The 17155-nt window shown below is 46.6% G+C and overlaps 1 protein-coding gene across 3 annotated transcripts in view; it reads right to left on the minus strand.

Annotated features, from left to right (window-relative positions):
* SCNN1A (sodium channel epithelial 1 subunit alpha) overlaps positions 1 to 17155 on the minus strand; it is a 100603-nt gene that overhangs the window by 39450 nt on the left and 43998 nt on the right. For all 3 annotated transcript variants that reach the window (XM_088480924.1, XM_088480923.1, XM_088480922.1), the window contains exons 6-7: positions 15435 to 15598; positions 86 to 184 (exon numbers count right to left, since the gene is read on the minus strand). In XM_088480924.1, coding sequence (XP_088337050.1) covers positions 86 to 184; positions 15435 to 15598 — 263 coding nt within the window. The remainder of the gene's footprint in view (positions 1 to 85; positions 185 to 15434; positions 15599 to 17155) is intronic.

The following is a 17155-nucleotide window of genomic DNA, read 5'->3' on the forward strand; positions in this document are numbered from 1 at the left end:
CCATATCTTCTTTTCCTATATACACATATATACTTTTTCTTGGTCTACAGTACCTAAAGATTCTCCACCCCCCTGTTTATATTACCTGCTGGGTGTATTCACTGTTAAACAGATCCTTTACATCAATGTCACTGCCATCTTCCGAGCAATCGCTGTAATCCCCGCCCAGGCGAGACACCATTTCCTGCAGATGACCAGAGAGAGGTTATTAAACAAACTGGTAGCAATTAAAGTTTGCTGCAGATGCAATCAATCACATACTATACAGTGCATCCGGAAAGTATTCACAGCGCTTCACTATTTCCACATTTTGTTATGTTACAGCCTTATTCCAAAATGGAATAAAGTCATTTTTATCCTCAAAATTCTACACACAATACCCCATAATGACAACGTGTAAAAATGTTTGGAGATTTTTGCAAATTTAATAAAAAAAGAAAAACCTTAAAAAGGTGCGTACACACACAACGATGTTTTAAATGAACTAAATGTATTGAACGATTATTTTTTTTAACTACAAACGATTTTTGCATATTCCCTTAATGAAAATCGTTGAGTTGGTTAGTCTGACTGAACTACAAACGTGAGCGCGCATGAACGATAATCGTTCATGGTTTCAACTTAGAAAGTGAACGATTTTTTTGAACAATGTCGTTAACGATCATCGTTCAAAAAATCGTGTGTGTATGCACCTTAAGAAATCACATGTACATAAGTATTCACAACCTTTGCTCAATACTTTGTTGATGCACCTTTGGCAGCAATTACAGCCTCAAGTCTTTTTGAATATGATGCCACAAGCTTGGCACACCTATCTTTGGGCTGTTTCACCCATTGCTCTTTGCAGCACCTCTCAAGCTCCATCAGGTTGGATGGGAAGCGTCGGTGCACAGCCATTTTCAGATCTCTCCAGAGATGTTCAGATCGGATTCATGTCTGGGCTCTGGTTGGGCCACTCAAGGACATTCACAGAGTTGTCCTGAAGCCACCTGATATCTTGGCTGTGTGCTTAGGGTCGTTGTCCTGCTGAAAGATGACCTGTCGCCCCAGTCTGAGGTCAAGAGCGCTCAGGAGCAGGTTTTCATCCAGGATGTCTCTGTACATTGCTGCATTCATCTTTCCCTCTATCCTGACCAGTCTCCCAATCCCTGCCACTGAAAAACATTCCCACAGCATGATGCTGCCATCACCATGTTTCAATGTAGGGACAGGGCCGGATTTACCATTAGGCAACCTAGGCACCCACCTAGGGCCCATCGGGTCCCAAGGGGCCCTTAGCCGGGCCCACTTCCCCTCGAAATCTGTCCCTGGAGAGAACTTCAACCTGCTACGCTGTGTTTGAACTGCTGCTGGACACAGGCTGTATAGCAGCAGCAACACTGCAGCGTGCGCTGATCTAGCAGCCCAGCCCCTTCCAACCAACCTCCACCATAGCATGCGCTGCCCTAGCCAGTCAACACCCACCTTGCAGGCAGCCTCCTCCTCCATTGCAACCCCCAACCCCCCAGTGTAACCAACCCTCTCCCAGCAGCATGTGCTAATCTAAGCTGCCCCCTTCAGCCAACCTCCCCCGCAGGGTACCCTGCTGTCAGCAACCTCCCGCAGTCACACAGTGAGTGCAACCCCCTCCCCTGCAGTGTGCATGTTGCAGCCAGCCTCCTACTTTCCCTCCCTGTGATGTAGGAACCGCTGGAGACTTCTACCCCCCACAAATAATCTCACCTTCTGCCTATGAAGACAACATGACCCAGCACAGACCGAAAGAAAGATGGCACTCTGGGTAAGTTTAAACACACACACACTATATTCACCAAGTCAGTATTTATTGTGTAGGTATTTTTCTTATATGTTCCCCCACCTTCTATTGTCTCCCTCTGTTCTTCCCTCTTTTCTTCTGTCTCAACATGTTTTTCCCCCTTTCATCCCATCTTCCTCTGTTCATCCCCTTTTCCTTCCATCTCTCTCTGTTCGTCCCCCTTTCCTCCCGTCTTGTTCTATTCTTCCTCCTTTTCTCCTGTATCCCTCTGTTCTTTCCCCTGTATATATAAATATACAATGTGAGATGAAAGATTGAAATTATCAATATAATATCATTGTAGCGCACTCAGTTTTCTTGGTTCTACAAATTTCTTGGGGCTCTTCTAACGGGGCCTAAAAAGAGGTGCAGCTTGTCTTGTCTACAATTTTCATTGAAGTGTATTTTAGCACAAGTTAAGGGCATTTGTTTGAGAATATAATATATATATATTAGGGGTGTGCACCGGCCACTTTTCGTGTTTTGTGTTTTGGTTTTGGATCTGGATCTTTCTTCGTGTTTTGGATCTGGATTGGTTTTGCCAAAACCACCCTTCCGTGTTTTGGGTTCTGGGTTTTGTGTTTTGGATCTGTATTTTTTTGAAAAAAAGCATAAAAACAGCTAAAATCACAGAATTTGTAGGTTTTTCTGCTCCTATGCTATTATTAACCTCAATAACCTTAATTTCCACTCATTTCCAGTCTATTCTGAACACCTCACACCTCACAATAGTGTTTTTATGTCCAAAAGGTTGCACCGAGGTAGCTGGATGACTATGCTAAGCGACACGAGTGGGCGGCACAAACACGTGACCCATCTAGGAGTGACACTGCAGTGGCAGGCAGGATGGCAGTTAGAAAAACTAGGCCCCAAACTGTACATAATGCAAAGAAAAAAAGAGGTGCAAGATGGAATTGTCCTTGGGCCCTCCCACCCACCCTTATGTTGTATAAACAGGACATGCACACTTTAACAAATCAATCATTTCAGCGCCAGGGTCTGCCACACAACTGTGGCTGAAATGATTGGTTCGTTTGGGCCCCCACAAAACAAGCTGGCAATTAATGTGTCCCTGCACAAACTGGCTCTACGGAGGCAAGATGTCATCCTCATCCTCCTCATCCACCGATTCCTCACCCTCTTCAGTGTGTACATCCTCATCCTCACAAAGTATTAACTCGTCCCCACTTGAATCCACCACCACAGGTCCCTCTGTACCTTCTGGAGGCTGGTCTCCCTGGAAGAGCTGATAATTCATTTTGATGAACATCATCTTCTCCACATTCTGTGGAAGCAACCTCCTACGCCTTTCGCTGACAAGGTTCCCGGCTGCACTAAACACTCTTTCGGAGTACACACTGGAGGGGGGGCAACTCAGGTAAAATAGAGCCAGTTTGTACAGGGGCCTCCAAATTGCCTCTTTTTCCTGCCAGTACAGGTATGGACTGTCTGACATGCCTACTTGGATGCTGTCACCGATGTAATCCTCCACCATTCTGTCAATGGTGACAGTATCATATGCAGTGACAGTAGACATGTCAGAAATTGTTGCCAGGTCCTTCAGTCCGGACCAGATGTCCAAACTTGGTCCTGCCTGCCCTGCATCACCGCCAGCGGGTTGCTTAGGATACCTAAGTTTTTTCCTGGCAGCCCCAGTTGCGGGAGAAAATGAAGAAGGAGCCGTTGACGTGTCACGTTCCGCTTCAGCTGACAGTGTGTTCACCAGCAGGTCTTTGCACCTCTGCAGGCTTGTGTCGGCCGGAAAGAGAGACACCACATAGGCTTTAAACCTAGGATCGAGCACGGTGGCCAAAATGTAGTGGTCTGATTTCAACAGATTGACCACCCTGGAATCCTGGCAAAGCGAATGAAGGGCTTCATCCACAAGTCCCACATGCCGAGCGGAATCGCTCCGTCTTAGCTCCTCCTTCACTTTCTCCAGCTGCTTCTGCAAAAGCCTGATGAGGGGAATGACCTGACTCAAGCTGGCAGTGTCTGAACTGACTTCACGTGTGGCAAGTTCGAAGGGCTGAAGAACCTTGCACAACACGGAAATCATTCTCCACTGCGCTTGAGTCAGGTGCATACCCCCTCCTTTGCCTATGTCATAGGTGGATGTATAGGCTTGTATGGCCTTTTGCTGCTCCTCCATCCTCTGAAGCATATAGAGGGTTGAGTTCCACCGCGTCACAACCTCTTGCTTCAGGTGATGGCGGGGCAGGTTCAAGAGTGTTTGCTGGCGCTCCAGTCTTCGGCACGCAGTCGCTGAATGGCGAAAGTGGCCAGAAATTTTTCGGGCCACCCAAAGCGTCTCCTGCACGCCCCTGTCGCTTTTCAGAAAATTCTGCACCACCAAGTTTATTGTGTGAGCAAAACATGGGACGTGCTGGAATTTGCCCAGATGTAATGCCCGCACAATATTGGTGGCGTTGTCAGATATCACAAATCCCCAGGAGAGTCTAAGTGGGGTAAGCCACTGGGCGATGATTTCCCTCAGTTTCTCTAAGAGGTTGTCGGCGGTGTGCCTCTTACTGAAACCGGTGATACACAGCGTAGCCTGCCTTGTAACGAGCTGGCGTTTCTGAGATGCTGCTACTGGTGACGCTGCTGCTGTTGCTGCGTAAGGTGATACATCTACCCAGTGGGCTGTCACAGTCATATAGTCCTTAGTCTGCCCTGTTCCACTTGTCCACATGTCCGTGGTTAAGTGGACATTGTGTACAACGGCATTTTTCAGGACACTGAGGACACTTTTTCTGACGTTTCTGTACAGTCTCGGTATCGCCTGCCTAGTGAAGTGGAATCTAGACGGGATTTGGAACCGGGGACACACTACCTCCATCAATTGTCTAAATCCCACTGCACTAATGGCGGATACCGGACGCACGTCTAACACCAACATAGCAGTCAAGGCCTCAGTTATACGTTTTGCTTCAGGATGACTGCTGTCGTACTTCATCCTCCTCGCTAAGGACTGTTGGAGGGTCAATTGTTTAGTAAAAGTAGTGGTGTTCCTACTTCCTCTCTGGGATGATGAACGACTCCCAGCAGCAGCAGCAACAGCAGCAGCGGCAGCAGTAGGCGTAGCAATGCAGGATCCTCCGGAGGAATCCCGGATAGGAGAGTCAGTCATGCCAGTGATATGGCCTGCAGGACTACTTCCGATCCTGACTAAGGAGGAAATTGACGAGGAGGGAGTTGACGGTGTGGTTTGCAGGCGCTTGGATACAACAGGACAACGGGATTTAGGTGTCCCTGGACTGCTTACGGTCTGAGCCAAAGTTTCTGAACTTGACAGTAACTTTTTATGAACGCGCTGCAGGTGCCGTATAAGGGAGGATGTTCCTAGGTGGTTGACGTCCCTACCCCTACTTATTTCACCTTTACATATGGTACATATGGCAAGACAGTTGTTGTCCGGACTTGGATAGAAATATTGCCAGACCAAAGAGGTGGAATGTTTGGTCTTCTGCCCAGGCATGACCGTGATGGGCTTTTTCATCCCACGGACAACAACTGTCTCCCCCGGAGCCTGATTTAAACAAACCACATCACCATCAGAATCCTCCTCGCCAACTTCCTCCTCAGCGCCAGCTACACCAGTATCCTCATCCTGTTGTACTTCAACAGTGACATCTTCAATTTGCATATCAGCAAGTGGACTGTGGGTGCTCCTTTCAGCACTTGCAGGGGGCGTGCAAATGGTGGAAAGAGCCACCTCTTCCCGTCCAGTGCTGGGAAGGTCAGGCATCGCAACCACCACCACACTTGGACTCTCTTTGGGGATTTGTGATATCTTCTTAGAAAGCACAGTTCTTCGCTGTGCTTTTGCCAGCTTAACTCTTTTGATTTTTTTAGTGGGAGGAGTGCTTCCATCGTCATGTGAAGCTGAACCACTAGTCATGAACATACTAGGGATCGACCTTAGCCGTTCCTTGCCACTCCGTGTCGTAAATGGCATATTGGCAAGTTTACGTTTCTCTTCAGCTGATTTAAATGTCTTTTTCAAGGTCATTTTCCTGAACTTTGCCATTTGGGATTGTATGTGCCCTCTACTATGACATTGGGCATCGGCCTTGGCAGACGACGTTGATGGCATGTTATCGTCTATGTCATGACTAGTGGCAGCAGCTTCAGCACTAGGAGGAAGTGGTTCTTGATCTTTCTCTATTTTATTTTTATCGGAGAAAGTTTGGTCCTCCATTTATGTTATATCGATTTGATATATACGTGCGGCTAAACACAGAAAATAAATTTTTTTTTGGTTCGGACTGGAGTGTACTTTGTGGGTTACAGCACCCTTTAACGGTCAAGCCAGCCGGCCCTTTACTTATGACACAGGCGCACTCTTGGCACTACTTTGTTGATGCACGTGCGGCTACTGCGCACACAATTCACAAACACAGAAAATAATTTTTTTTTAGGTTTGGACTGGAGTGTACTTTCGGGGGTTACAGCACCCTTAACGGTCAAGCCAGCCGGCCCTTTACTTATGACACAGGGGCACTCTTGGCACTACTTTGTTGATGCACGTGCGGCTACTGCGCACACAATTCACAAACACAGAAAATAATTTTTTTTTAGGTTTGGACTGGAGTGTACTTTCGGGGGTTACAGCACCCTTAACGGTCAAGCCAGCCGGCCCTTTACTTATGACACAGGCGCACGCTTGGCACTACTTTGTTGATGCACGTGCGGCTACTGCGCACACAATTCACAAACACAGAAAATAATTTTTTTTTTGGTTTGGACTGGAGTGTACTTTCGGGGGTTACAGCACCCTTTAACGGTCAAGCCAGCCGGCCCTTTACTTATGACACAGGCGCACGCTTGGCACTACTTTGTTGATGCACGTGCGGCTACTGCGCACACAATTCACAAACACAGAAAATAATTTTTTTTTTGGTTTGGACTGGAGTGTACTTTCGGGGGTTACAGCACCCTTTAACGGTCAAGCCAGCCGGCCCTTTACTTATGACACAGGGGCACTCTTGGCACTACTTTGTTGATGCACGTGCGGCTACTGCGCACACAATTCACAAACACAGAAAATAATTTTTTTTTAGGTTTGGACTGGAGTGTACTTTCGGGGGTTACAGCACCCTTAACGGTCAAGCCAGCCGGCCCTTTACTTATGACACAGGCGCACGCTTGGCACTACTTTGTTGATGCACGTGCGGCTACTGCGCACACAATTCACAAACACAGAAAATAATTTTTTTTTGGTTTGGACTGGAGTGTACTTTCGGGGGTTACAGCACCCTTTAACGGTCAAGCCAGCCGGCCCTTTACTTATGACACAGGCGCACGCTTGGCACTACTTTGTTGATGCACGTGCGGCTACTGCGCACACAATTCACAAACACAGAAAATAATTTTTTTTTAGGTTTGGACTGGAGTGTACTTTCGGGGGTTACAGCACCCTTAACGGTCAAGCCAGCCGGCCCTTTACTTATGACACAGGCGCACGCTTGGCACTACTTTGTTGATGCACGTGCGGCTACTGCGCACACAATTCACAAACACAGAAAATAATTTTTTTTTTGGTTTGGACTGGAGTGTACTTTCGGGGGTTACAGCACCCTTAACGGTCAAGCCAGCCGGCCCTTTACTTATGACACAGGCGCACGCTTGGCACTACTTTGTTGATGCACGTGCGGCTACTGCGCACACAATTCACAAACACAGAAAATATATTATTTTTTTAGCACTTGGGGGGAGCACCCCTGATGGACAGAGCACCCCCTGGACAACACTACAGCACCCCTTTAGGACTGGGACACTGCACAGGACTTTGGAACTGACTGCACAACACAGTCCAGCCAGCCCCTATGGACTTTGAAGTAGTGGACACAGCCCCTATTAACAACAGCAGCACAGCACAACACAGCCAGCCCCTATGGACTTTGAAGTAGTGGACAACAGCAGCACTACACTACACTACACTACACAGCACTAACTCCCACCCTCCCTCTTCACTGTCCACAGCCGAGTGAGAAAATGGCGCCGACGCGGGTACCTTATATAGGATCCAAAACCCGCGAGACTCGGAAGGCGGGATGATGACGTTTTGCCTCGATGTCAGATCCGAGTCAGGCGGGAAAAGTCGAGCCTGACTCGGATCGGACTCGGATCGGGGGGGCTCGGGGGGGTTCGGATTTCAGAAATCCGAACCCGCTCACCCCTAATATATATATATATATATATATATATATATATAAAGAAACAGACAGGAGGCACTCTGCAGGCTTGTCCTTTTAAATATAATAGTCCTTTATTGCCGTATTGCCGACGTTTCGGGGACCTGACCCCTGTCTTCAGGTCCTCGAAATGTCGGCAATAAAAGGACTTTTATATTTAAAAGGACAAGCCTGCAGAGTGCCTCCTATCTGTCTCTTTATTTGGATGTATTCGCACACCCCTGCAGGACACAGGAGTGCTGGGAGATATATATATATATATATATATATATATATTATAGATAGTTAGATAGATAGATAGAGAGAGAGAGATGAACGACGAACGATTTTACAATCGATTTCATAAACTACGAACGATTTTTGACAGTATTAAAATGAATGAAAATTGACCACATCTGACTGCAAACACATCAGATGTCAGATATCGTTAGCTGACAAACGGGAACGCGCATCGTTCATCGTTGCAGGGACACGTGTCAGATTTCCTTTCAGATCTGAATGATTGAACAATTTTTTAAATAGGTATTGTACAAATCTGAAGGAAAATCTGACATGTGTATGTGCCATAACACAGAGAAAAACAATGGCCCTCATTCAGAGCCGCTCGCTAGCGGCCGTACGCTCGTTCCGAGCGATGTTCGCACATCTGCGCATGCGTACAGTTTTTAGTACGCATGTGCGAACCAGTCAGTGCGGCCGAAAATCGTTTGTACGCTATATAGCGAGTGCCTGCTATTTTGAGTGACAGAATGAGGCGTATGTGGGTGGTAACAGGGGAAGGTGCTTGTAAACGGGGAGTGGAATTCGAACGTAGGCGTGCTTAAAGGTCAAAACGGGCGTTTTAAGGGAGTGCATAATTAATACAGCAGCGTCATTGACCACGTCACTTGGTTTTTTTAAACTCAGAACTGCTCGCAAAATAGCGGTTGAAAAAACCAACACAAGAATAGCGAGCAGTTCATACGCTGGTCGATGTACTCGATTAATCTAATAAATAGCGGACATGACGTATGGTGCGAGCGGCCAGGGGGCGTTTTTAACAAATAAACGAGCGTATGTTTTGCTCGCTCGTTCAGACTTAGAGGTGTGAACAGACTGCATTTTGCGAACGGATCATTTGAATAGCCACCCCTTGTTTTTGAACGAACGACCGCAAATAGCGAACGGCTCTGAATCAGGCCCTGTGAACATGAAATAACCTAGATAAAAGGCAAAGGCGAAGTGTGAACTATTAGACTAATTACTCCTAACAGATTGCATAGTGGGGAGTGTAGTCCATGACAGCAGATTACCACATAAAAGATCCAATGGGAGTCAGATCTGTATCTGAGATCAGCACTCAGTAGACACCTTGCGGAAGGTGATTAAACGTCACACGTAATGGAATATAACACTGAAGGTATTACAATGTTGTTAATCAGCAGAAATAAATACTAAATTAGTGTCCCGGATTCTGGAGACATGTCCCTCCCAGCAGAGATCGTATTATCCAGCCCTTAGTAAGGGATCCCTTAGCCTTGAGTACCGTACTTCATTTACGCATTCCCAGGCTGGTTACAAAATGGACGTGATTCTAAGGACTGGTTCATTCACATTGTGCAAAAAGGCCGGTGACCACAGACAGGTCCTAGACAAATTGGGGATGTCCAGTCTGTCCAGCGGAGAAAAAGGACGTAGAAATAGTCAGTTCCGGTAAGCAATATAGGGCCTGATTCAGAGCCACTCGTAAGCGGCAGCTCGTTTGCTCCGAGCGATGTTTGGCCAACTGTGCATGCGTACGGATCGTTATACGCATGCGCGAACCAGTCAGTGCGGTCGAAATTCATGTGCTCGCAAAATAGCGAATGCCTGATAATTTGAGTGACAGAATGAGGCGTATGTGGGTGGTAACAGGGGAAGGTGCTTGAAAACGGGGAGTGGAGATCAGAACGCAGGTGTGCTTAAAGGTCAAAATGGGCATTTTATGGGTGTGCATAATTAATACAGCAGCGTCACTGACCACGTCACTGGGTTATTTTATAGCCAGAACTGCTCGCAAAATTGTGGTAGCAAAAACCGACCACAAGAATAGCGAGCAGTTAATACGCTGGTCAATGTACTCGATTAATCTAATAAATAGCTGACATGACGTAGGATGCGAGCGGCCAGAGGGCGTAGTTTCCCAAAAAACGACCGCAAGTTTTGTTCGCTCGTTCAGACCTAGAGGCGTGAACAGACCGCAAACAGCGAACGGTTCATTTGAATAGCCACCCCTATTTTCAAGACGAGTGAGCGCTAATATCGTCCGGCTCTGAATGAGGACCATAGATCTAAGACCACTTCCAGGAACAATGTGACTGAGACGCGAACATGTCTCGCCCTGTTCTCATCGGGGCTTTTTCAAAGCCATGTTTCTTTTCTTAATACTCCGTTGGCTTCTGATTTATGAGTGGGAGGCTCCTTTACGCATAAATGAGGGATATGGGATTGTTGAGCACTGGTGTACAGTCAGGGCAAGACGCGGCTGACCCCTTCTTCTTTATGCGAGTTGAGAGGCAGGAGTATGGGTGTTCGTTCTGTTTGGTTGGCTTATGTGGTGGAGCAATTTGCAGGTCTAAACCTAGAATTCCAAGAGTGAGGTGTGATCCTTCCTTGTTTTTCCCCTCAGGAACTGGTTGTCTGCAATCATGTGAATGCTTTACATATAAGACGACTTGCACAGCATTGCCCTACATTCCTACCCATGTTTTAAAATGAGGAGTGGAGGTAACAACTCTTTGCACTTAGAGAAGTCACACTATGACCGCGTGTTTTTTTGCGATATCATTTTTTTTTCTTACCCCATATTCAATTCCATTCCGTTTTCGCCTATGCGGAAAGTCAAGGCACTGAAATAGGCGATTTTTTTTCACCTGCTATTCTGTGGAGAAAAAGTGTCTAAAATCTATTTTGGGGTGCAGATGTTGGGAAACCACTGGAAACCCTTGGTACACCCAAAAAAAGAATAAAAAAAATTCCAGGATCACCCCAAAAACGCCTTTGAAATTTTGGGCAAAAATGACAAAAGTGGGGAGACAACTTTAAATACCTAGCGAAATAAGCTTCTGGGGGTGCTCTATGAAGGGGCCAAGTGTTTTTGGGATTGCAGGTGCTTGTTTGACGGAGGATTTTCACTTTTCAAAAACGTCACTTTAGGAGACATTTTAATATGCTGGCACCCATTTTCAAGCACTCCAAATTTGATGGGACTACTTATTTTCACCCAAAAATACTGCTTAATGCCATTCTTCATCACTTTTGCAAGGTCGCTAATAACAAGGATTTTAAACAACTTCAGTACCCCAAATCGATTTATTAGGGCTATTGGAACACTTCTACATTGATCCCCAATGTTAGCGCATCTTTTTTTTTGGGGGGGGAGGGGGGTGTAAGGCTGATCGTCTGACAGTACTTTCCGCCTGTTCTGCACTCGCCGTTTGCCATTATCGCCCGTTTTGGAATTGAATACGGCAGAAAGCGGGGACGTGCATGATACGTCTTTACATCCAAAACACGCGATGTAGGCGAAAAGTCGGGCAGGTGGAACTTTTTCGTGGATGCAAAACTAATTGAATACGGCCCTATATGCATGATTCGGATCCAATACATTTGGGTGGTGCAGTAATGGCAATTTAAGGGAAAATCTGTTAGGCTTCCTCACGGTTTGTCCTGGCTTAGTCATCTACTTCACTTCTGAAATTGACACCATCCGCAAAGATCTCTCACCCCTCGGACCCCCTCTTTTCCATCCCCTACCTCCCCTTCTACCTTGTCTTCATGGATCAAGACTAACCTCCATATCCATTTATTTTCTCTCTTTAGTATCACTTTATCACTCAGCATCCCCCAAGGACCCATCTCGGGACCCCTCCTCTTCTTACTTTACACCTCCTCCATCACAAAACTCATCAGCTACTCCAGTCATTAATACCGCCCTTATGCTGGTGACACACAAATGTACCTATCCTTCCCCCAGAGTCCTCTCTCAGGGACAAGCCCCTCTGCCATGTCCTCCTGAATGCCTCAGGGTTTCCTCAAAAACACGTTCAGAACTAAAATTCATCTTCTGTCCCGCTTCCAGGTCCCCTACCCTGTACCCCAACCATCATTATGGGTCTGATCCAGAAATGGACACACTGCCGATGTTTTTTGCAAATGAGAATACGTCAGAGTCGCACTGCGCATGTGTCCCGCGATGGTCTTGCGACGACGGTTGCAGAGGATTTACAAAGTGATTGACAGTCAGGGATTGCTTATGGGCTGTGATGGGGGGGTGGGGCGGGTGGTGGGGACTTAAACACAGGCATGTAGTGACCATTTTGAGGGCACGTCACAGCCTGTGTCTGCGATCCCGTATGCAGTGGTTAAGGTTCCGGCATCTTAATTCCGTTGGCAATTCTGCGCGGCCAAAGGGTTACTGAGTAGTCAGATCGAGCAATGTGCGTGTCCTTGAACACAAGTAGTGAACTTGAGATGCTGCTGGTGGGCGCCTCAATACAAATATCAGCGGGGGCATCAGTTTTTCGCATGGCCACTGCGTAAGGGATCTCAGCAGCGACGGCATTTGCGTCCATCTCTGAATCCAGCCCTACATCAAAAACATCTCCTTCGCGGCTGTCCCTCAAGTCCGCTGCCCGGGTGTCATCATTGCCTGCCTCCTTATTCTTGCACATTTAAAATCTCTCACTTGCTGTTTTCGCCTCTGCAATACCTCTAAGATCAGGCCCTCTCTCACCCCTGATGCCACCAAAATCCTTATCCCCACACACTCACCATCTCCTTCTTCATTACTCACTTTTCCCGACTTCAAAGATTTCATGAACGCGGCTACTCATCTCATTTTCCATTCTAACCATTCTGCACTGACCCCTCCCAACTGCCACCTACTTCATACAATTGCCTGACCCGCATTTATAAAGCTCTTATCTAACAAACCATGCCCATAGCAACCAATCAGCTTCTAGCTGCCATTTTAAAAACTGTGCTAGATAAATAATATCTAGAAGTTGATTGGTTGCCATTAGGAACTTTCCCACTTTATCTCTCTCGGAGGTTTTATACATCTCCCCCTTAATCACTGTGCCCGGTCCTACATCTCCAACCTGATTTCTGTCCACACTCTCTCCTGCCCCCTTTGCTTTTCCTGTGATTGCCCCGGCTACTCCACTCTTATTACCTCCTCTCACGCCCATCTCCAGGATTTCTCCAGATTGTCCACCCCTCCTCTGGAACTCATTTGCTCGCCAGAAGCTAGAGGTTCAAAATATAAAAATGCTGTGAATCTTCTGATTACCGCAGTACAATATTAGGCCCAACAGCTGACGCCTCGTAGTGTGTATACGCTCAAAGGTAGCCCAGCACCATTGTTTCTTCCAGTGCTCCTTTCCCCTAATCTCCAAGCTCCCCCCAGCGACTCTGGGGCTAAACCGGGGTACGACAGATCTCTGCTCAAGGGCGCAAATGAAGAATTTCAGCATACACAGCATGCCCAGGTGTGAATTTGGGCATCTTTACATATGTCCGTCCTATGCCGAATGGACGTTTTGGGTGTGAATTAGGCGGCGACAATGCGATTGCACTGAACCGTTCTGATTTGTGGGTGTGTTGTGGGCGAGTACGGGGTAGGGAAGCCAGTTTCTAACATATCTCTTGCACCTAGAATGAGGCTGGTGAGCGTGCAGATAACTCATGACCACAGTCACTGGCGTAAATTCAATTGGAGGTGCGAGCTTTCTACGTGCAGACACATGAATCCTTGCATTCGCATAAGGTTATAAAAGAGTAAAGAAAAAAATAACTCCTTGTATGATGCACACCCCGGATAATAGAAGAAAAAAAATATATAAAGCAAGATATAGAAAGGAAAATGTTTAAAAATTTACCTTTAATCAATTATACAAACTATAAAACCAGGCATAGACCAACAAACAATTATCAATCCACAGACAAACAATATTGAGACAGTGTTAAACCAGCAGGTCAGCTTCCTTGAGAAAGCACGCTTCCGGTGAAACGCGCGTCGGCTTGTCAGCTGGGGGATCTCAGTGCGCACTGAGGACCCCTTCACCCTATACCCACTTGGAGAATATTCTTGTCAGGTACTGTTCTAATCTTTCTTCCCTGCTCTCTCATTAGCTGTCTATACTGTGAGTCCCTGCGCTGCCTTGAGCAACAGGTTTTCCACAGCAATATTGACACTAACAGAAGTGGGCTGCACTGTTTCTATGTATGCCAGTGAAACTCATTCAACGTCCTCTATATTCATAAGACGTGGAACAGCAGAAGCTGACCCATAAGAACACACACTGCCTTTCATATCTATGTAGATATTATTATATTCTCCAAACATATCAAAAGAGGGACGCCTCTTATTACTTTATACCTAAGAATTTCTCGGCCCTATCTGGGTAAGGTGTACAGCTAGTTGTTCTGTTATATTTTCGCCTAGTCATATGAGGATGCTACCCTCTATGAATATTAGATGTTATTAACTTTTTTTCATGTTTATAATTCATGCCCAATCAACCGGCCACTACAGCTATAACACTGGTTCAGTGCTTATCATGATACAGGCTGGTTATGGTCCATGAATTCAGAGATTCTTCATGCAGATATTCCTGCTGGTTTAACACTGTCTCAATATTGTTTGTCTGTGGATTGATAATTGTTTGTTGGTCTATGCCTGGTTTTATAGTTTGTATAATTGATGAAAGGTTAATTTTTAAACATTTTCCTTTCTATATCTTTCTTTATATATTTTTTCTTCTATTATCCAGGGTGTGCCTCATACAAGGAGTTCTTTTTTTCTTTACTCTATTACATACCATTACATATACTCCAGGGAGCACCCCCTGATTTCTCTCTCTTTTTATCACTATTTCCTGATATTGATTGGTGCAATTTACTCTTGTACAATTGTGTCTCCCTCCCCTTGTCCTTGTTTACATATTCACATAAGGTTATTAAGTCTGGCATCCGTGGCTTCCTGCCTCTGCATCCACTTTATGCCTTCCACTTCCACTTTCTCATCAAGCCACAAGTTACCCAACCCTTTCCCTTGTCTGCTTTCTCAATAGTTTGTTGGGTTATTGCTCTGTATTATTCCTAAGATACTGTATGTCAATTTACATTTACTGTACTTTGGATAGGTCAAGTTACACTGTTAGTTTCCACAGCCCTGTACAAAGTATGTGGCCCCTTGATAAATAATAATAATAGGTACTTTGGATAGCTCAAGTTACACGGTTTCCACAGGGAATGTACAAAGTATGTGACCCCTTGATAAATAAGAATATTTAATAATAATAATATTATATTTGCCAATTTCACCACTTTTTGATTATAAGTTAATATTTTCTAGATATAAACCAATTCCATTTAAATACTGTTTTTACTCTTTGGGAGCAATTGAAGTTACCTACTTTTTTCATGCCAATAGAAGTCTCTATGCCAGGTTGGATGTTGAACCCATTGTCATCCATGAAAGCTTGCTCCTTATTGCCATGGACCAGCACACGAGCTCCGGCCACGGTTGACAGTAACGGGATATAGTCATGTTGATCTGTGCGTAGGACGAGGGATAAACCTAGAAGGGAGAGGAAACATTTCAGAGCTGGCTCGGCAGTCCCCACTTACACAGCCAGTGAACATTATCACTACCTAGGACAGTGGTCTCCAACGTCAATTGAGGTGTGAGCTACTTTAGAAAAATGAAACCTCCTGAAGAGCTACTAAAATTGTAAAAAAAAATAATCTGGCTAATAACCGAACAATTGAAGGTCATTTAATGAAAAAAAAATTATATTATAATATATATATATATATATATATATATATATATATATTTCAGAGAAAATAACAATGCATTTAATTATTACAGTGATATTGTTGTAGTTTGTAAATAAAGCACAGGCATATTTTACTGTCTAATCCCGGCAGGGGTCTAATGGCAGGCGTCAAAATGCCGATGTCTGTCATTTTACCTACGCCGGGAGCCCGACGCCCGGCATACCGATCGAAGGTAAACCAGGTGCGGACAGCCACGGGGGAAGGGTTAGGTTAGGGGCTCCCATGGGCAGGGGCGTAGAGAGCCACGCGGGGCCCTGGTAAAGAGGGGGCGTGGCCTAATTTCAGAAGGCATGGCCACGCCCCCTGGAAGAAAAAAAAAAAAAGACTTTTGCAGCTGTGAGCTCCTCAGCCCGGCGCAAAGCCAGTGGGGGGTGCGATCAGTGTGATCGCTCCCCCCTTCAGGCATAGGAGATTGCTGTGGCTGCTACTTAGCAGCAGCAAGCATTCTCCCGCTGCAGCCCAGCACACGCTGTGTGCTGGGCTGCTGCGGAGGGAGGGAGGGAGGGAGGAAGTGAGGGGGGGCGGCGCCAGACCCGGACCCCTGCCGGGCCCTTCTGGAAGCCTGGGCCCGGGTAAACTGTACCCGCTCCCCCCCCCTCTCGGCGCCCCTGCCCATGGGGGGCTAAGGGTTAGGCACCCCCGGGGGGGATGTTAGGGTTAGGCTGCGGGGAAGGGAAGGGGTTAGGTTTAGGCACTTACAGGGGGAGGTTAGGCACCCCTAAAGGAGGGTTAGGGTTAGGGGGGTTAGGTTAGTTAGTACTTGCCTTTACAGCTGTCGGGATCTTCACTGGTGCCGGACATGCGTCCGGTGGTTTTCCATACCGATCCCTAGAGGAGGTAGGGGTGCAGGGGCACAGAGGAGAGCTGGCATATGGGGAGACATTGGCATAGAGGAAAGAGGGCATAGCACAGAGTGTTAATAACCTGCAGCAGCTTTATTCTTACCCAACACCCCCTCCCCAGCCAGGAGATCCTCCTCTCACACCCCAATATGCTGGGGTGTGTGGGGTCCACTCGGAGCTGAGCACTGCAGGGGCACCTCCACGTGTGGAACCATGGACTCTATCTCAGGATGTAGCAGCCGCTACTGGGGTGACCTGATCACCAGGAACCTCCTCCTTTGCCCCGGCACTGCCACAGCCCCCCGCACTGCTGAATGGACAGAGTTCTACGCTTGTCTAGTGGGGAGGGAAGATTCATTTTTGATGACAGGGTTCATACTACAGTGGCTGGCAGGATGGCAAGGCTCACGGGCATGGCATCTATAAAGGTCCCACAGGGCGCTATGGGGACC

The sequence above is a fragment of the Taudactylus pleione genome, unplaced genomic scaffold (genome assembly GCF_031769625.1).
Source record: "Taudactylus pleione unplaced genomic scaffold, aTauple2 ptg000258l, whole genome shotgun sequence".
Classification (NCBI taxonomy): Eukaryota; Metazoa; Chordata; class Amphibia; order Anura; family Myobatrachidae; genus Taudactylus; species Taudactylus pleione.